General features: G+C 44.8%; 1 protein-coding gene across 2 annotated transcripts in view; it reads right to left on the reverse strand.

Annotated features, from left to right (window-relative positions):
• RPTOR (regulatory associated protein of MTOR complex 1) overlaps positions 1 to 22,219 on the reverse strand; it is a 466,323-nt gene that overhangs the window by 23,740 nt on the left and 420,364 nt on the right. The window contains exons 25-29 of one of the 2 annotated variants that reach the window (XM_030208598.1): positions 18,912 to 19,017; positions 14,935 to 15,049; positions 10,799 to 10,923; positions 8,460 to 8,564; positions 290 to 337 (exon numbers count right to left, since the gene is read on the reverse strand). In XM_030208598.1, the coding sequence (XP_030064458.1) occupies positions 290 to 337; positions 8,460 to 8,564; positions 10,799 to 10,923; positions 14,935 to 15,049; positions 18,912 to 19,017 (499 nt within the window). The remainder of the gene's footprint in view (positions 1 to 289; positions 338 to 8,459; positions 8,565 to 10,798; positions 10,924 to 14,934; positions 15,050 to 18,911; positions 19,018 to 22,219) is intronic. The other variant, XM_030208599.1, reaches the window with a different exon arrangement.

A 22,219-nucleotide genomic window follows, 5' to 3' on the forward strand; every position in this document is an offset into this window, starting at 1 on the left:
ATCACATTAGAATTAATTCTACTGACCTGCCCCTAAATCCAGGCAAGTCAATCAGTCTGGCTTCCAGGTGCGTTTACCATGACGCCACATGAAAATGGGGGTAATTCATCAGGAAGAGTTACTGGCAGTCATGAGAATGGAGGGTAGGAGTGGAGATGCAGTCTGGGATTTGATAATAATGTTAGAAAAAGAAGCCACTTCTCAGGAGAAAAGTTATCACCCCACTTAAGTCACTGAATCGTTGACAGATATGGCTCAGATGTGAGGTAAGGGGAAAGTAGGCACTCACCTCCCTGCTTACTCCTGTCAAGATAGATTGAAACCCTTCTTGCCAGACCTGTGAGAAGACAGGGATTAAGGGATTGATGCGAAGGGTAAGTTGGTCAGCCAAAGCAAAACAAATTGTAACCATGAATTAAGAGAGCACAAACAAAGCAAAAAAAAAAAAAAGACCAAATACCCAAGTGGAAATCACATCCCCACCACCCTCCAAGCAAAAGTTTTGATTCTGTCATTTTCTTCAGCTTGCCAGGAATTTGCAATGACTACAGACCCTCTCCCCACAAGCTCTCAGTACACAAAGGTCTGATTAAGTCACTAACATGCCTTTAACTTTTCAGATTTTACCCTTCTGATACACAGCCATTTTAGTACTGAGATGGAGTTTTCCCCAACCACCATCATCGATGGAGGCTTTTGTACCTTGGAACTGAGGCTCCCTACTACGGTAAGAAATAGGAAAAGTCAATCCCATCACCCACTTCATTTAGCTGGGACAGCGAACAGCAATTCAGGAAGCATCTCCCCATTACTCAGTACCCAAATCCCTACAAGTTCAAACAGGACAACCAGATCCCTGACGGGGGTTATAGATATCATGGCCGCCTTTAAAGGCCCTCATTAATGCACCTCCTGAACAGTGTTAAGTGTTGTCTGGCAAACACTCAACATCTTAAATGATCATGCCATTATAATCATGCATTGCATGAAATAAATACAAAGTCACGTGAATACAAGTAAATAATCATACATTAGGCATACAATCAAGTCACTTCATCAGCCAAATCAGTTACAGATCTACTGGAGTTCTTGTTTGTTTGTATGTATGTATGAGTTGTATTTTTTAAATGTAAACCGTTCTGTTTTGCAGTTACAATAAGAAACGGTATATAAAATGAATAAATGATAAATGATCTAACATCCAACGTTAAATCTTTCGTATATTAATGAAATATTGTAATCTAGGTTTTCCTTGTTTCTTCCATACTATTTTATTTTTCATATTAATATGATGGGTGCTATATCACATTACAGATGAAACTGTAAACTGACTGAGCAATCGACACATCAGATGCATGCCTGAATTGTGCTGAAGAAAAAAAGTTATTCAGGCTGTGCTCAGCTGCTGATATTAACTCAACATTAAGAACACAAAATGCATCACACTTTTGTGTTACTCTGATGCATAACACAGCAAGCTGCAGCCATCTAAATAAGCAAATCACTTAACGACTGTTTACATCCTCTCATTTAATACTTGGGAGAGGGTAGATAACATCAAATACCACTTTCAAATTGATCCCTGAGGCAAAGGCCAAAAGTGGCCTAATGGTTAGGGTGGTGGACTTTGGTCCTGGGGAACTGAGTTCGATTCCCACTTCAGGCACAGGCAGCTCCTTGTGACTCTGGGCAAGTCACTTAACCCTCCATTGCCCCATGTAACCCGCATTGAGCCTGCCATGAGTGGGAAAGCGCAGGGTACAAATGTAACAAAAAAAAAAAAAAGGCTGACTTACCTTAGTCACACGGGTTAGTGGCAGAAGTGAACTTTGAACTTAAGCCTTAGGATGTCTTCCTAAATTACAGCCCAGTGTACAGACCATTAAAGCTACCATATTGGCTGGTTGCAAATGAGCTGTTTATTTGTTCATCTGACTTATTTGCCTGGCCATATTAGTTTAAGAATACAAAGGGGCTGACACAGTTTAAGCTTCCAAACACCTCAATATACCTATAAATTACACAGCTGAGGAGTAATGTCAAGGACAGAAGACTCTGAAAACTACAGGGAGAAGCTGAACCTTTAATGAGGATATAATTATTAAAATATTCTATTGTTCCAGTGAGGATCTAGATTGATTTTCTGAGCTTCAGATAAATATGCCAACTCGCAGTTATATAAACTGAACGCACAATTACTAGGGCGCTGAAAAGTGACATTCAGAAGAGTCCGATGCTGTCTAGGACCACTTCCTGCTGGCCCCATGACAACCTGAACAAAACACCCTGTATCGAATCCAGTTTTCTATGTCAGGATCACCAACCCAGAACAGGCTACAAAAGCCTCTACACTGAGAAAGACCCTTCACCAGACAGATCATGCAAAACTGCAACAATGAGCAGCCAGTAAAAGGAAGCAATGAAACAGAACACCATCAAAGTATTTAGGGCCAATAAACTTTGTTATGTGGATGAAAGAAGAGTGGGAGGTTAAGAGCTGATGTGGTGAGGCTGGAAGGCATTGCAAAGCTTACTAAGAACCCAATGTACAACAGTAGACTGCCATACAGAAGTGCTTCTCAAAGCTATTCCTGAAAACCCCCTCCCCCACCCCCCCATCCAGTCGGGTTTTCAGGAGATCAACAGACTTCAATATGCTGCCATAGGTGCATGCAAATTTGTCTCATGCATATTCTTTGCAGGGGCATAGCCAGACACCCAACTTTGGGTGGGCCTGGACTCAAGATGGGTGGGCAGAAGAACCCCTCCCTGTCTCACCTGCATGCCATCTGCTGTTTACAAGGTCTGCAGGAGGAACAGTTCTTGGGAATTTTCAGCTGGTGGGGCTAGGGAATCAGCATAGGTGTGCTGCTACTGGGTGGGCCTGGCCCACCCTTGGCTACGCCACTGATTCATTGCGGACCTACTGGAAACCAGGCTGAATACAGAGTACTGCAGGAATGGACTTGAGAAACACTGTCCTAGGACAGTGGCACAGTTACAGAACAAAACTGCTAGGTGGCATATTACCCTCCACAAAGCAGGTGACAGACACGGAGGTAACGGACATGGCTGACAGAAAAGGGAAGCATTGAAATCTTGCTTTCAACAGAGATGGGGACAGATGCACACTGGACTGCCACAATGAAGCAGCTTTTCTGTGGGTTTTGAAAGTCACACCTTTAGACAAATGTAGTTAATATGTATATAAACGCACACACATGCCTATATGTAGAGAGAGATGCACACACAGAGCATGCAGAGACCTCCCCTCGTTAACTATGAACTTCCTCCACCACCTCTATGGCTTTTGACACTCGAAGATTAAGTGCAGAACGTGTGTGTGAACTATCCTCCATTTCTGCATATTTTCAAGCAACACTTCCTTTTGCTAAATCCAGTGGTGTGCTGGAGCCGGCTTGCGAGAACTGGTTGTTACTTTTTCTTTAGTTGTGCAAGCCGGTTGTTGCGCCAGATCAGCTGGGACAAGAGCGATTCTCCTATGTACGCTCCTGTCCATGCAATCTCCACTCTCCATACAGAAAAGTGACTGCCGTAAGTTTCAGCGGCAGTCTCACGAGATTGCTGTGGGAACTTGCAGCAATCTTTTCTGTACAGAGTGTGGAGATTGCATTGGGCAAGAGTGTAGACGAATCACTCCTGCCCCAGCTGACCACTAGACTACCAGGAATGTGTAAGGTAGGCCCGGGGAGCAGCAGTTGTGTTTGGGTTTTGATAAACATAGTTGCATAGTAAATGACAGCAGATAAAGACCTGAATGGTCCATCCAGTCTGCCCAACAAGATAAACTCATTTTACATGGTATGTGATACTTTATACCCGAGTTTGATTTGTCCTTGCCATTCTCAGGGCGCAGACCGTAAAAGTCTGCCCAGCACTGTTCTTGTACTAAAAGTTCTGAAGCTAACATCGAAGGCCCTTAAAGTTTACACTCCCGCCCATCCATATCTATTCAGCCACGATCAGGGCGCAGACCGTAGAAGTCTGCCCAGCACCAGATTTGCTTCCCAATAACCGGCGTTGCCACTCAATCTCTGCTAACATTCCTGCTGCGTGAGGGAGACACAGGGGACAAGCTGCATGTGGATGAGGGAGAGAAGAAGACAAATGTATGTGGATCAGAGGGAAAAAAGGGGGATAAGCTGTACATGGATGAAAGGAAGAGAAGGGCAAGGAGAGGGAGACATATCGTACATGGAGGGAAGGGAAAAGGGAGAAATGCAGCACTTACAAGGGGATGGAGAGAAGGGGACACATTGCTCATGGATGGATGGGAAAGGAAAGGGGGATATGTTGCTCATGGATGTTTGCGTTTTTGGAAATATTTATCTTTTCTAATTTTGTATTTAGTGGAGTATGAAAGAAAATGTATTTGCTACTTTTTTCACTGCGTATAGAATCAGGCGTTCATTGGTGGTGGTGGTGGTGGGGGGGGGTCTTCAGTTTTTGTCTGCATGTTTTTTGTGGCCCCCTATTTTGTATCAGTTGAGGGTCTGTCCATGTTCTGCATGTGCGACTGAGATGAAGGATACTGCTAGCATGCAGTGTCTGGGTAGAAATCTGTAACGGTCCAGCTTGTTCCTGTTTCCCAGTAGTGGGTATATTGGTACATAGGGTGAGAACTAGTCTGACAGTAAATCATATGTCAGATTTAATGTCAATAAATTTATTGTGAAAAGCAAACAGACTCCCTTGTTCATTAAGCCACGCTAGCGCTGGGGGTGCGCTTTGAATGGGCTGTGCAGGTATTGCCGCACAGCTTAGTAAACAGGGGAGCATAGGTTGGCTACTGATACAAGAATGTGGCGAAAAGCAATTGGCCACTTGGAAGTTACAGTAAAGATTATTATATGATTTAATATTATTTCTAAATCGGTTGCTGCCTGCACATATCACTTGTACCAACACATTGTATAATACAGTTATCTACTTATCTACGGGTGTTTTTTTTTTTTTTTTTCAGGGGGGGGAGGGGAGAAGAGATCCCATTGTTAAACATTTACCAGCACACCACTGGCACAGTCTCGTCTCACCTTGGGTGCTCTCCTTTTCCTTTCTCTCTGTTTCACTCTCAGCTGTACGACCCAGATGCACAGAGCTTAAGTGTTTATTAACCTTTGCTTTCGGCTGGTTCTAGCTATTATGTAGCTAGTAATGCATGAAGGCTGCCATAAGGAGCCACTGAGAACCCCATGCAAATGTATTACAATGAGCTCATTAGTAATCTAATATGTATTCCGGGGGATGCACAGCTCCAGAGCAGCAGTAATTTAAGGATCAAATTTTATGGCTGCTCTGGAGCTGCTGGAGAGAAGCAAAGGCTGCCTCTGCTTGTGTTTCCTACTTCTTAACTCCCGGGCCCCCCCCCCCCCCCAAAAAAAACACATTTTTTAAAAATTTCCCTGGTGGTCCAGTAGACCCCGACCACCTCACCCTGTGGCCCCTGCCTGTAACCCCCCCCCCCCTCGAATCTTTTTTTTTTTAATATTCCCTGGTGGTCCAGTAGACCCTGACCACCTCACCCTGTGGCCCTGCCTGTAACCCCCCCCCCTCGAATCTTTTTTTTTAAATATTCCCTGGTGGTCCAGTAGACCCTGACCACCTCACCCTGTGGCCCTGCCTGTAACCCCCCCCCTCGAATCTTTTTTTTTTAATATTCCCTGGTGGTCCAGTAGACCCTGACCACCTCACCCTGTGGCCCTGCCTGTAACCCCCCCCCCTCGAATCTTTTTTTTTAATATTCCCTGGTGGTCCAGTAGACCCCGACCACCTCACCCTGTGGCCCTGCCTGTAACCCCCCCCCCCCCAAATCATTTTTTTAAATATTCCCTGGTGGTCCAGTAGACCCCGACCACCTCACCTTGTGGCCCTCCCTGTAACCCCCCCCCCCCCCCCCCTCGAATCTTTTTTTTTTTTAATATTCCCTGGTGGTCCAGTAGACCCTGACCACCTCACCCTGTGGCCCTGCCTGTAACCCCCCACCCCCCAAATCATTTTTTTTTAATATTCCCTGGTGGTCCAGTAGACCCCGACCACCTCACCCTGTGGCCCCTGCCTGTAACCCCCCCCCCCCCTCGAATCTTTTTTTTTTAATATTCCCTGGTGGTCCAGTAGACCCCGACCACCTCACCCTGTGGCCCTGCCTGTAACCCCCCACCCCCCAAATCATTTTTTTTAAATATTCCCTGGTGGTCCAGTAGACCCCGACCACCTCACCTTGTGGCCCTCCCTGTAACCCCCCCCCCCCCACTCGAATCTTTTTTTTTTTTAATATTCCCTGGTGGTCCAGTAGACCCCGACCACCTCACCCTGTGGCCCCTGCCTGTAACCCCCCCCCCCTCGAATCTTTTTTTTTTAATATTCCCTGGTGGTCCAGTAGACCCTGACCACCTCACCCTGTGGCCCTGCCTGTAACCCCCCCCCCTTGAATCTTTTTTTTTTAATATTCCCTGGTGGTCCAGTAGACCCCGACCACCTCACCCTGTGGCCCTGCCTGTAACCCCCCACCCCCCAAATCATTTTTTTAAATATTCCCTGATGGTCCAGTAGACCCCGACCACCTCACCTTGTGGCCCTCCCTGTAACCCCCCCCCCCCCCACTCGAATCTTTTTTTTTTTTTAATATTCCCTGGTGGTCCAGTAGACCCCGACCACCTCACCCTGTGGCCCTGCCTGTAACCCCCCCCCCCCCAAATCATTTTTTTTAAATATTCCCTGGTGGTCCAGTAGACCCCGACCACCTCACCTTGTGGCCCTCCCTGTAACCCCCCCCCCCCCCCCCCACTCGAATCTTTTTTTTTTTTAATATTCCCTGGTGGTCCAGTAGACCCTGACCACCTCACCCTGTGGCCCTGCCTGTAACCCCCCACCCCCCAAATCATTTTTTTTTAATATTCCCTGGTGGTCCAGTAGACCCCGACCACCTCACCCTGTGGCCCTCCCTGTAACCCCCCCCCCCCCTCGAATCTTTTTTTTTTTAATATTCCCTGGTGGTCCAGTGAATCAGACCCCTTCCCCTGCATGTGCACACACACCTCCCCCAATCCCAACAACGATTCACCTGCACCCCTCCCTGTACCTTTACAAGGTTAAGGCAGGAGCAACAGCTTCTCCAACGCCCAGGCCTTGCCCAGTGAATTCTGGAATGTACTGGGCGGGGCTAAGCACCATATAAGGAAAAATCTACTTATATGGTGTTTAGCCCCAGCCAATGCATCCCAGAATGCACTGGGAAGGGCCTGGGCGCCACCATTCTGTTCTGGGTGGGCCTAAGGCAAGAGGGAAAAGCTGTTGCTCCTGCCCCCCTGCCTCCACCTTGTAAAGGTACATGGAGGGGTGCAGGTCGGGACTGGAAGGGGAGTGTGTGCCTACGTGGGAGAAAGGGAGGAGGGGGGGTCAGGGTCCACTGGACCGCCATGGAGCTGTGAAATCCCTTTGACAGCTCAGACTCGCAAACAGCGAGCGATATACAAAGGAGGATCCGTGCAGCTCATTTGCATGTGACCCCCCCCCCTTTGTGCATCGCTTGACGTTAGCGAGTCGCTAAATTTTACCCTGGCTGCCTTTGTGCGTCAGGCCTTCGGTCCTTAGCCTCACATGGGCTCTTCTCTCGTGAATAGACCATCTCATTCCTCAGTTCAGCTCCTTCTATTAGCAGGAAAAAGCAGAGATTCATGTGGTGTTGCCCCAATTCTTTGTTGCCACATATGGTTGCCAGAACTCCTCCACTACAGTTTTATCTTTATTTAGAAGCATGCATACATCTATGTCCAAATAGAAACAACTGTTTCCTTGCAGCAGTTTAGAACATAATGCACATAAAATCCATATTCATTTACATAAAATACAACAAATCCACACAAAGGGTACCTTATGAGGCTTCCAGCTACCACTTTACTGTCCCTGAAATGCCACCTTCCTCCCCGCCTAACCAGATGCAAACAACCGGGTTTTAAGTAGTTTTCAGAATTATTATTATTATTTTTTTTAGCATCCAGTTCCAGAGAAATATCCCTAGGTAATTAATTCCACCAAATGAAGGCCATTCTGCTCTATAGCATCTCTCCTTTCATCTCCTCAACAGCGTTCCCATCCCAATTTCCCCATCTCATCCTGGGCTTGACTCAAAGGAGTGGCTCAGTAGAGGAGAGAAAGAAATAATGTACGCATTTGTGTGTGCTGTCCGCTAATTCCCACACTTCAGGTCTCAGTCTGTGGTTAGGCAGGGCATGCATGAAAACACCTGGGTTCAAAAAGGAGCCCCCCCCCCCCCCCCCCCCACTGCTGCAATGTGCTAACAGCAGAATCCGGTGGCTTTTGTGGACCTGTGACTTTTCTGTGCTACATCAGTTTGGGTCTCACTGCTCTCGGAAGCAACTGAGCAGCAAGAGCCACTGTCCCAGCCCAGGTACTGGGTTCTTCCTCTCAGCATGACCTACCTCGGGTGGTCGGCAGCATGTCAGACAGGCCCTGCCATGCAGTAACCATCTCCGGGTTCTTTTCCAGATCTGCAAAGTTCTTCCACACTCTTATAGCGCCATCATCTTCAGAGAAAAACAGAGTGAAAAGATTAACAAAGAATACAAAAGCATCTAATCACTTCTATTTGCATAAGAACATAAGAATAGCCATACTAGGTCAGATCAATGGTCCATCTAACCCAGTATTCTGTTTCCAACTGTGGCCAATCCAGGTCACAAGTACCTGGCAGAAGCCCAAACAGTAGCAACACTTCATGCTACCGGTTCCAGAGTAAGCAGTGGCTTCCCTATGTCTACCTCAATAAACTACAGACTTTTCTTCCAAGAACTTGTACAAACCTTTTTGAAACTCACATACGCTAACTGCTCTTAGCATATTCTCTGGCATTGAGTTCAAGACCTTAACTATTCACTGAGTGAAAAAATATTCCCTCCTACTTGTTTTAAAAAGTATTTCCATGTAATTTAATTGATTGTCCCCTGGTGTACAACCTTCCTCCCTCCCTCCTTTCAATACATTTACAGGCCTGATCCAAACATGTGTATTAAGGATGTGAACAGGTTAAAAAGTAAATACATTTTGGTTTACGTTTGGATTTTTCAGACTTTTTTTTTTCCAATTTTGGTTTTTTTTTTTTTTTTGGGGGGGGGGGGGGTGGTTTCAAACCTTTTAATAATTTAAAAAAATGACGCACATTAGAACTTTTTAATGTGCACAAATCAAGTGTGTACACTACTCTAATGCTGCATTCACTAAATTAAAACATTTGCACCAGTGAAAATGCCTCCCTTGTGTGCACACAGGAAGCAGATATCACTATCACATAGAATTTGGTGCTACCACTCGTGAGTGACAGCACTAAGAAGCTGGCCATGTTAGATCATGTTCCTGTCCAAGTGGGGAGACAGCACTGGGCTACATTAGGGAGCTCTGGTAATTGCTACTCATGCAAAAGTTCCTGAGCTGTATTGCAGGATGCTGCCTCTCTCTCTCATCAGTGCTCAAACCCACCAAAGCCTCTGCATATATGTATTCTCACTCAATTCCTGCTACTCTTTTTTTTTTTTTAATGAACCTTTTCTTTCATACTAAAAAGAAAAATACGAAAATCAATACACTCAGAAGAAAGCATGCTCTTGTCCTTTCACACCCACCCCCAGATTTTTTAATTACACACAGCCTGCCCAAAACTTCCACAATAGGCTGAAAAGGTAATTGAAAACACTTGGAACAACATATTAAGACTGAGTTTCTTAGAAGAGCCAGGGAGCAGGAAAGGGTTTCTGCTTAGCATTTTTGCTGAAGCCGGTGAATGGAAAAGCACAAAGGTACATCACTGAAGCACCAGCTCTCACACAACAGAAAATCCTTTTTCCAGGGCATCGTGACAGTACAGCTCAAGATTTGGCTTTAGTCTCTTCCAAAATGAATCTTCAGAAGGCTCTATCTAGATGCCTATTTTCTACTGTGCACCATCTAAGCATTCTTCTGTTTCCAGATCACCGGATCCCCTTCCACAAAGGTTCCCCTCTTTTAAAATGTGTTCCTACAAAACACTGCTCTGGTAAACTCCATCTGTGCAGCCTATGCACTTCATTGCTTTGTTTTCTTATATGCTTAGATTGTAAGCCACTCAGACATTCTTCGATGGGCGGGACAGAAAATCCCTAATAAACACTTCTGTTTTATTCTGAGTGATCGAGAGGACTACATGGACAGTTATCTCTGTTCCACAAAACAGTGCCATCGCTGACACTTGAATAACATAGCGAGGGCCTCAGTAGTACCCTGCCAAAAATGTAAAGCAAAAGAGTTCAGACATCAGCTGCAGCATAAAAATCACCAGAGAAGGTCAAATGAAAGGTTACCCGACCCCCCCCCCCCCCAATACTTTCTCCATCAACAGCTTACAGAAAGGTTAAAAGAACAGAGCACACATCAAATGTCTGTCTCTAACATGTCAGCAGTATTTCCACAAATTGCTAGAATGAAAAAAGAAAACCAAAACTATTTACCATGAAACCGAACAAACTTAAAACTGTATAAAGTGTTGCCAAGTTTCCAAGTTTATTGCAAGCTTCATATACCACCCATTGGAATAACCCCGTGAGCTTTTTCACAAATCATAATAAAATTATACATATAAGAAAAGAACATACATTAAAGGAAATAATAAAAGCAAATGTTAAAACAAAGGAACCACAACACAAACATCTGAACTAAACCATCAGATATACTAATTAGTAGCTTAGGAACATCACCATACTCCGTATTCCCTTCCCTTCTGTCAGCTTACCTGTGGCGCTCATGAGCAAGGAGCAATCCTGTCCGTTCAGGTACTCCACGGCAGTGATCCTTGTGTAACGTGGGTTCCCGTTGTGGAAATAATCCAGCTTCTCACCCTTCTCCCAGTCCCAAAAACTTGTGAAAGGGAAAATAGAATAAAAATGAGCAGAGAGAGATCAGTTTCCTTCCTAAACAAAAGAATCGGAACCCTGACAGCCAGTTGGTTACCGCCAACATCCTAGCATTGATCCAGAAACCAACTGGGTCAGTTTCCACAAGTGACAGTGGCCAGGAACTGCACAGTAAGCTCAGGGCTCAGGAGAAACCAAGGAGCAGATGAATACAGAACCCAGTGACACTGCAAACCAAGGGATACCCCACTTGGTATCTACAAGCAGGCTACAATTCGTAAGAAACTAACGGGTCAGTGTCAGCAAGCCAGTAGTGACTGGGTGCTGGTGAACAAGACCACAAAGCCCAATGCAGATGGATGTTCCGGGAACTGTCTCACTGATTTTGGCAGCTGGGAGCAAGACATGGCTGGGGCTGGGTGCCAGGTTTAATATGGAAATCTAAGTACTCTTGAAGTTAGAGAACCAATGAGGAAAGGAACTACTTAACTTGGATAAGAAGGGTTATCCTACAAGTGCTCACATTTTATGGCTGAGAGCTGGGATATTTTTATCTATTTTAAAAACTTATGTACCACTTAATTGACTAAGTGGTTTACCAAAGGACATGCACAATATTATAGAGAACCTATATCCTGGAACACTGGGTGAACGGACTGCTCTTCTAATCATCACCTCCTGCCTTGTACCGATTCAGGGTTTACCTACTACTTCGGGGAAATTTTGTTTTTATGACCACCTGAAACCCAACCCTGGCACCCAAAAGCTGACCTCGCCAACTGGGAAACTACAGGCATGCAAGAGTGCAGAAAGATTTGTGATACAAGTTGAACACTTTTAGTGTGACAGAGTTCTGTAGCTGCCCGACAATGATGCTCGATTCTTACTATTTGTACAAATGCCTCTCGCTGTTCTCCTTAAGACATTGATTGTTCTGGACTTTTGCAATGCAGAAAATAAACCCTTGTGGCAAGGATCACAGTTTCACACCTGAATCACACAGCATAGACATTACTGTTGGCCAAGAACACACAGGGAGATGCTAATGGGAATGAGCAGGGCTTCCACCTCCATGGACGGATCTATGTCTAATTATAGAAAAAGAACCTTTTGCAGTCTCAGAAAAACCTGCTCAGATAATATCAAAAGCAGAAAACATTTGCTGTGAACCTAACAAAACGGATCAAAGTTCTGCCAGCACAACTTTATTCTGTAAGAGACTGCTGTCCCTGCGATAGGAAGAGATCCAGCATTAAAAAATGAAACAATAATCAGCTAGCTGTTTAGTACCCAGGGAAGGGGGACAACAGCAGGGCAGTGCTTAAACCCCATGGCTAGCTTGCAGACCCTAAAATGCTTTGTGCTTGAAGACCTGCAATCTACGTTTGAAAGGTAAATTCCTAGTGCAGTGTAAAGCTGAGGGTCAGGCTGCTGGAAAGCTCATATGTTCAAGCAAGGGTAAAGGCAGTGATTTTTAACTGTTGTGCTTATTTCTGGGCACCTCTCCCGCCTGCACTGGAGTCCATCTCTCTCCCCCAGCTCTTTGCCTGCCCGCGGGCTCCTCCAAAAGCTGCAGTGGGTCACCATAGGTACAATACTGAAAGTTGCCTCTCTGGCCAGCAGGACCTTTCCTCTGATGCATCCCGCCCACAGGAAGTCGCATCAAAGCGGCAGGACACAGCAGAGGAAAGGTCCAGCTGGCCAGAAAGGCAGCTTTCAGCGCTGCCTCTGCAGTGACCCACTCCAGCCTTTAGAGGACCCAGAGGGCAAGTGAGGAGCTGGGTGGGAGAGATGACAGACCCAGACCCTAAAACTTTCATTTCTTTTTGCCTTCATCGCCATTTTTCCAGAGACACACAATGTGGATCACCAAACTAAGTCAGGATAACCCTGTGGCCCATGTGAAAATGCACAAAATATATAGTTTTAAGAAATGTGCATTAACATCGATTGTTTTATTTAAAATATAAATTTGTGAGACAGAGTTGGAGGTTGCGAGTCTACCTGATGTAATTTGAGAAACAGACCCAAGATTGTACCAAGCCTGCAGTGATTGGAAGCTTAGGCTCCATACAGTTAGAATATGCGAACTAGTAGTCCCCTCCTCCAAGGGGTCTTCCACAGGATGCAGTCTGTTGCACAGGAATATTTCTTATTTATTTATTTTGTTACATTTGTTCCCACCTACTTGCAGGCTCAATGTGGCTTACATAGTACTGTAAAGGCATTCGCCAAGTCTGGTAGAGAAACAAATACAAGGTGATATTGTGGTCGCATAAGGTACATGTGTTTCAGGTAGAATTGGGGGTTGAGAAGGGGTAAGGTTATATAGTGTCTAACAATTCACAAATCCAAAACAGATCAACTGGACAGAGGGCAAGTCACTACGTTAAGTCTGGGTGGACTCCCTTGCTACATATGCCCAATATCAAACACAAGGACATAGGTGGCAGTGAGTTCGCAGGCCTTTCCTCGTATATCAGGACGGCTCTCTCCCTTCACCATTTTTCAGTTTACTGCGGTTCTCCGTATGTGTCTCCAGGGGGTGGAGCACAATCCTAGGAATTTTGGCTTTCACTCGTTCAGAATAGGTGCAGCCACCAGCATGGCTGTGGAGGGACAATCAAAAACATTCTCATACATCCCAGGCCTCATCTTAATTTACTATAATCATATTTGTTTTATTACAGAGGCTGCCTGCAAGGTGAAAGTAGTGTGGATTGTAAGATATTCCTTTGTTAAATGGGCTGCCCACCATGCTGAAGCAAGACCTTACGGCCTTCACCTTGGCCTGGCTCCCAAGGACGTGCGAGTGCATGGGATGGGGACTGAAATGGACATCAGCCGAATTGGCCCTCCCCAAGCGTCATTATGGTAACGGACTTGGGAGCCCAGTCTTGCATTGAGTTGGTGCAACTGTCAAGACACGATCTGTCCATCATTTCAGAACATTTCCTTTACACCCTATTGTTTGGTCGGACATTAGTATGGGGAAAGGGAAGGAAAAAGGTCAACAGACAAATTGCTTCTCAGGTTCTCCAGCTCGGAGGCCAGCAAATATTACATACATGGGCAGAGGAGCTCTGTGAAGGTTTCTACTGGAAGGATGGCATCCATCTTTCCAATATCAGAAGTGACTTATTCAATAATGACTTTCGTTAGAGAATGTGTTCTTGGCCACAACTGACCGCAGCTGATGGGCTTTTGGCAAGGGGCAAGTGATACTACCCCAGGCTGGTGGCAGGTGTACCTGAGTCTGGATGGGTAATGATGCTTGCAGCTGAGATAGTTGCACATTGGGTTGAACACCCTTTGCTAGATGGCGAGGGAGTTCTGGAAACTATCAGTCTTGCTTATGGTGGTGGACTGGAACACGTACAGTTGGCTCGGATACCCTAGTTTATGAATATTTGCTCCATAATCATTGTTTGGAATAAAGCTACGGCCACGTTGTTGCCACTCTAATTTCAAGTGTCTGTGTGATTACTTATCAAGTTACATGCATGACACAGATGGAGATAACTGATGAGTTTCCCAAGCCCACATGAAAAGTGCAAGTATTGTACTTATGGAAAACTCAGAGGGAGGGGATGGAGCCGGCTAACTACACACATGGCTTTCATTTCATTTTGTACATCACTATAGGTAGTTTCAGCTCTGGATTCTGTCTCTGTTGGACAGCTTACGTGTGTACCTATGATGTAGCCAACACTTTCATTTCTGAAAACAGACTTGTGCATGGGCTTTCTCTACCAGAATGAGTTGGAGAGATTCAAGCAGGCATAATACACCTGCAGCACTGCAACCTTCCAACAGCCTTTCAAAATGGTTTCAATATTGGGCACTGTCATACTATAGTTTATCAGGTAAGATCATATAAAAAAAACAAACCAGATGTTATAGTATTAATATTCTGTATCTCAACACAGATGCATGGAAGCACTGTCAGAATCGCAGTGGTCTATGGGAATGTGGTAGCATGCAGGTAACATAGGATATGCACCCATCCTCTTACCAGATACTGTCTTTATCGGCCACTGCTATACATGGGGTGAAAGGATGGAATTTCACTACTGAAGGAACCCCAGGATTCCGGTTAATAAATATCTGGTCATCCAATCTTGAAACTCCTAAAAGGAAAGAAAGGTTGTGCAGCTGGATGCAAGAGTTTCAAAGCAAACTGAAAACACATAGAAGGGTCTGAAATGATCTATTCTGATGTATTATTCTACCCAGATCACAGTGCATACGAAATAAAAATAATATTTAGATATAGTTTTCATATTTAGCTTAAGGTACGCTAAGTATTTTCGTGTCCCTGGAGGGCATACAGTTTAAGTTTGTAGTTAAAGAATGGAAGGTTAAATAACTTGCCAAGATCAAAGGGGCAGCTGCAGGATTTGAAATGAGCTTCCCTGGTTGTCAGCCCGGTGCTCTCATCAATAAGCTACTACTCCATTTAACGTATTAACCAAACTCACTGAACTTAATATTGCAATGCATCCCACACTCATGGATAATAAACTGCCTTGAAATGTACAAACTATGGATTGATTGTGTACATTTATTTATTGCATTTCTACCCCACATTTTCCCACCTATTTGCAGGCTCAATGTGGCTTACATAGTTTTGTTATGACATTAAATTTACCACGTGGCAAACCACACTATCTGAAGTATGAAGATCTACAGTTTGCGATTCCCTAATCTCATGGTCTGGCAGGGAATATTTCAGGCAGATTCCCTGTCACCACTCTTGCTTTGTACAGCACTTAATCCTCCAAGCATCCTTATTAATTCCTTAGGCTATGGGTTAAGCCTTAGTTCTGAAGTAAGCAAAGACGATGAGGTAACATCACATTTACTGTTTGCAGATGGCTAGAAGTTTTATAGTTCCAGCAACCAACACCTAGTAGAACAACTCTGTGTAGTGAAAAGCTTTTCCAAGGACACCAGGATGACTTTTGCCCTGGATAAATATGTAAGGCAACCTTCCTTAGTGGAAAATTGACCAAAACTGAAAACATTTCTAAACTGATGACTGCGACATAAATGAACTTGAATAGGAAGGTGTATATAGATATCTAGGAGTGGAGGAAGGAACAACAATTCAGCATAAATTACTGAAAGAGAAGATCAGTAAAGGATATTAAAGAAGATTAAAACCAACACTAAGAAGTGCTCTAACATCAAAATACAAGCCATTAATCAGTTGACAATTTTGATGTCTATTTTCAAAGCACTTAGCCTTCCAAAGTTCCATAGAAACCTATGGAACTTTGGAAGGCTAAGTGCTTTGAAAATATGCCTCAATCTCTGCTCGTTCATGCAGCTTTGAAACCACAGATTGGCCTTAAAACTGGATGTAGAACAAGATAACTCTCCCATGTGCACAAGGCCATTTGTACGAATTGGTATATACTTCACTCTGACCACTTTGGCGGACTCCAGAAGCATATTGTGTGACTTTAGATTTTCAGCATTAGCTTTGTTTCTCGCATTAACAACCAGAAACAAGGAAACGCCATCCCACTACGCCATAAGAATCCTAAGGCAGGTGCTCTGGCGCCGAAACACAACAGCTGTGTCGAGTCATTTGGTATCCTATATAATAATTTGCACCTCCAACATTCTACGTCTGGATGCCTGGGTTCGTAACATCCATTCCCACTCATTGCCCTGCCCTCGCATCAAAACGTAATGATGTCAGAGGGCGGAACAATGAGGGGGAAGGGAACGCTAGAGGCAAGATGATGTCAGGAGGAGAGAATCGCGGGACATCGAGGGGAGGGAGGAAGGGCAGGGCACAGGAGAATTGATGGACATGGATGGGATGAGAGGACAGTCATAGGCACCCCGTATAAGAGGCTTGGGGAGGCTAGCCCAACCGTAACCTTCCCCTGGCTGCTGCTGCCCCCCCCCCCCCCAAACGCAGGGCTGCCTAGTGCAGCAGCGCTGCAGCCAGGCAGCTCTCGGATGGTCCCTCAGCTCCCTGATCGATAGCCCTCCTCTCCGTTCCTCCCCCCTTTGCGCGTTTAACCCTTTTACTTTTAGACACAGCGACGGCAGTGAAAAGGACAACACAGCTTATTCCTTCCCTCTCACAGTGTCCCGCCTTCTGTGATGATGCATTTCCTGTTTCTGCGAGGGCGGGACACTGTGTGAAGGAAGGCATAAGCTGTGTTGTCCTCTTCACTGCCGTCGCTGTGCCTGAAAATAAAAGGGTTAAAGGCGCCGGGGGGGGGGGGGGGGGGGGGGAGGAACGGAGAGGAGGGCTGTCAGGGAGCTGAGGGAGTGCAGGGAGAATCACTGGAGAAGGATAGAAAGGTAGGGGGAGAGAAGAGATGGCTGGAATTGGACAGGAGGGCAGGGGGAGAAGAGATCGTTGGACAGGAGGGGAGGAGAGAAGAGATCACTGGACAGGACAGGGGGGGGCAGGGGAGAGGATAATTGCTGGACATGGATGGATGGAGGGGGCAGGGGAGAGAGCAAATTTGCTGGATATGGATGGATGGAGGAGACAGCAGGGGAGAATGGAGAGTTGCTGGACATGGATGGATGGAGGGGAGGGCAGGGGAGAATGGAGAGTTGCTGGACATGGATGGATGGAGGGGAGGGCAGGGGAGAATGGAGAGTTGCTGGACATGGATGGATGGAGGGGAGGGCAGGGGAGAATGGAGAGTTGCTGGACATGGATGGATGGAGGGAAAGGCAGGGGAGAATGGAGAGTTGCTGGACATGGATGGATGGAGGGAAGGGCAGGGGAGAATGGAGAGTTGCTGGACATGGATGGATGGAGGGAAGGGCAGGGGAGAATGGAGAGTTGCTGGACATGGATGGATGGAGGGAAGGGCAGGGGAGAACAGAGAGTTGCTGGACACGGATGGATGAATGGAGGCTGTGGAGAGAGGAAATTTGCTGGATATGGATGGATGGAGGAGAGGGCAGGGGAGTGGAGAGTTCCTGGACATGGATGGAGAGGATGGTAGGGGACAGAGGAGAATTGCTGAACATGGATGGATGAATGGAGGGGGCAGGGGAGAGAGGAAATTTGCTGGATATGGGTGGATGAAGGAGGGGGAAGGAGAGAGGAAATTTGCTGGATATGGGTGGATGGAGGAGAGGGCAGGGGAGAACGGAGAGTTGCTGGACATGGATGGATGGAGGGGAGGTAAGTCAGGAAGGACATGCACATGGATTGAGGGGAGGGAAGAGAGGAGAAATGCTGGACATGGATTGAAGGGAAGGAAGAGAGGAGAAATGCTGGACATGGATGGAGTCTGCGTACTCTATCTTTAAAAAAAAAAAAACTATAAATAAAAATCACAAAAAAAGAAAGATTAAAACAAAACAAAAAAAAAAAAACAGATAAAACAATCCGTATCTCATACCCCTGGCACACATTACTCATTATACACTCTTCCCAATTATTACTTATGACAGAACATTTCTCCTAACGGTTCCCTTAAAAACATAATCGCCATTACATGTTAACTCTGCTAGCGCCCGTTTCATTTGTGTGAGAAACGGGCCTTTTTTTTACTAGTTTCTCAATAAATATCTGGAAATGTATATACGTCTCCCTCGTTGTTTGGAAAAAGCCAGCTTACCCTACTTCTTTTTCTCGCTTGACTGATTCTCGTAGGGATTGAGTGCTCTTCTCCTGTCATCACTCCTCCCCCTCTTTACATGGGAAGGGGAGGAGAAGGAGAGATAGGGAGAGAGGGAGAGAGAGTGTGTATGGGGAGGGGGGTCCTGAGCAGCCTTTCCTGTTTTGAACACAGTTCTACTGATTTTCTATTTTATCAATACATTTATGAACTGCTTTGATGCTTGTTGGTAAAAGGCAGCACATCAAGTTTTAAATAAGAGTAAAAGCAGAGAACATAATAGCTGATAACACCATACCCCAATCTCATCTGCCTATTTCCATCATCTTACTAGAAAATTCTACTTTTAGATGCACCAGGCCTCTCTAAAAGGAGCCCTTACCTTTCTTTATCATTTGCTGTGCTTGTTTCCGGACCCGTGCATTTCGCAGGAACCTCCATTCCCTCTCCTTACGTAACTGACTCTCCACATCATGTTCTTCTGGGATCTTGAAGAGAAAGGGGGGAAAAAAAAAACCCCAATCATTTTGTGGAGGAGCCATCTCATAAGTGCCAGCTCTCCTCACATCTCAGGAATGGAGAGAGTTCGTTACTTATTGAGTCAACATTAGAGGAATTACTGTGAGGAGATCCCTATCCTGTTTTTGGGATAACCACTGGAAGCAGTGCAGCGATTTGGGGCCAGATCTGTTTATCTGCACAGCTTGGCTCCACATTCCCCTGTCCAGCACACAGAGTCAGGCCACGCCACAAAGAGCAATACACCACTCCCCCTAGCCATATGCATATCCTAAAGAAAAAAAGGTCTAGTGGAACTCATGTGCAGACATATGACAGAACTTAGCTGCTTTGTACCACAGTTTGACAGGGTGGATTGGCAGAAAGGAGATTTTATGCTGAATGGAACTTTAAAACCCGCTATCCTGCTTGTAGAAGCTTCCATAGCTAAGTGCATGTAGCTAAACACTATAGTATCTTTGCAGAGAACATTGGCCCTCTGGGATCACAAAGCTTGATAATTCAGGAGCACTGATGGGGAAGGGATAGACTGAATCCCACTGATGCAAGGCAAGAATATGAGAATGAAACCTTCCCTTCTTCTAATCTTGCCACTGTGATAATTCCTTTTACATAGATTTCAGTTTAAACAAATTATATTAAAAACATCAGGTACTGAGGAGATGTAATGCCACACGTATGAGGTCCTGGAATGTGCCAGTGTTGATCACGGTAAGAGGAAAACCAAAATACAAAAGTGAAAAACCCTTACGTGAGAAACTACACTGGCTCCCACTCAAGGAACGTATCACTTTTAAAGTATGCACCTTAGTCCACAAAATCATTCACGGTGAAGCCCCTGCATACATGTCTGATTTAATAGACCTGCCACCCAGAAACGCTAAAAGATCATCCCGAACTTTCCTCAATCTCCACTTCCCTAAGTGCAAAGGCATAAAATACAAAGTACTGCACGCATCAACCTTCTCTTATATGAGCACGCAATTCTGGAATACACTACCACACAACCTGAGAACGATCTACGAACTAACCGACTTCCGCAAACTATTGAAGACTCATCTCTTTGAGAAAACTTATCACAAGGATCAAAACACATGAAGTCCATATACACTAATAGAAATGCATCAATACACTCTCTTCTGAATTCTCTTCCCCCGTATTTTCACCACACTCAAAACTCTACCCACAGATAAAATTGTTGTACCCTAATGTTCTCTTGCTATTGTTTCATCGCCCTATCAATCCCCCATTGTTACATTCCATTGTTCTATTCCCCAAATGATATTCTGACTTTGACTTTGTCTTCCCATAACTCTTCACAATGTAACCCATAATTGTAATGCAACAAATTGTATTTCCATCATTCACAATGTATTGTAAGCCACACTGAGCCCGCAAATAGGTGGGAAAATGTGGGATACAAATGCAATAAATAAATAAATAAATACCTAACCTCTCTTGCTCTCTCTCAAAGCTAGTGGGGTTGTTGTGGTCACCCAGCCAAGATCCCTGTATGTCTGTGTTACAGAATTAGGCTCCAGATGCCCTGCCCACACCTTACACCTCTCAACTAATTACTGGCTGTGAAGTCTTGTCCCCAGGCTGCAGGGCACTATCTTGAAGCAAGCAGAAACTGTTAACTGTGTCCTCAGCTGCTGCCAAGGCCAAGGGAAAAAGGGGAACAGGGCCAGGTCATGTGAGATACAAGGGCATAACCAGACCTGTACAATAGTACTTCTGAAAACTAGAAATCATAGCTCAAATTTTTCACCTGCTGTTTTTTTTTTATTTGTAATCCTTATTGCTTAGACAGAATAATTTGTCATTACAAGCATCCAACGAAGAAAATTAGTCATCACCGGATAACTTCAAAGACCACAATTATCCAATTTAAGTTACAAATAAACCATACCCTCTTAAAATTCCTAGCATCCTGTTTGCTTTTTGGCCACTGCCACACACTGAGCAGAAGATTTTAGCGTATTGTCTACAATGACACCTAGGTCTTTGTCTTGGGTGCTGACTCCTAAGGTGGACCCAAGCATTAAATTTCATCTGCCATTTGAATGATCAGTCTTCCAGTTTCCTAAGTTCTTTCTGCAATTTTTCCACAATCCACAAGTGTTTTGACAATGTTGAATAGCTTTGTTTCATCTGCAAATTTAATCACCTCACTCGTCTTTCTGATTTCCAGATCATTTATAAGTATGTTAAATAGCATTGGTCCCTGTACAGAGCCCTGCGGAACTCCACTATTCACCTTCTTCCATCAAGAAAAATGGCCATGTAACCCTACCCTCTGTATTCTGTCCAACAGCTAATTCCTAATCCACAGAAGGACAGTGCCTCCTATCCCATGACTTTTTAATTTTCTCAGGAGTCTCTTATGAGGAACTTTGTCAAAAGCTTTCTGAAAATCCAGATACACTAAATTAACTGGCTCATCTTTATCCACGTTTATTTACGCCTTCAAAGCAATGAAGCAAAGTGGTGAGGCAAGAATTCCCTTGGCTGAACCCATGCTGACTCTGTCCCATTAAACCATGTTTGTCTATGTGTTCTGTAATTTTATTCTTTGTTTCCGCTATTTTACCTGGCACTGAAGTCAGGTTTACCAGTCTAATTTCCCAGATCACCCCTATGAGTTTGTTTCCATGGCAAGTTTTTCTTCATATTCTCTTTTAGCCTTCTTTATCAGTACTCTGCATCTAACTTGACTTCTTATGTTGCTTCTTATTTTCTTCACTCAGATCCTTTTTCCATTCTTTGAAGGGTGCTCTTCTGACTCTAAATAGCCTCTTTCACTTCACCTTTTAATCATGCTGGCTGTCGTTTGCTCTTCTTTCCCTTTGTTAATACATGGAATACATCTGGTCTGGGCTTCCATTATATTATTTTTAAATAAACGTCCATACCTGATTTAAAGTCCTAACCTTTGCAGCGGCCCCTTTCAGCTTCTTTTTAACCACTTTCCTCATTTTGACATACTCACCCTTTCAAAAATTTAATGTTGCTACAGTAGATTTCTTTAGTGATTTCACTCCAGATATCTGCTCAAATTTGATGATGTTATGATCAATGTTTCCCTGCGAATCCAACACAGTTAACACTCTTACCATGCCCTGCATTCCACTAAGGACTAGATATAAAATAGCTCCCCTTCTTGTCGGT

This window comes from Microcaecilia unicolor, chromosome 6, assembly GCF_901765095.1.
Source record: "Microcaecilia unicolor chromosome 6, aMicUni1.1, whole genome shotgun sequence".
In the NCBI taxonomy this organism is placed as follows: Eukaryota; Metazoa; Chordata; class Amphibia; order Gymnophiona; family Siphonopidae; genus Microcaecilia; species Microcaecilia unicolor.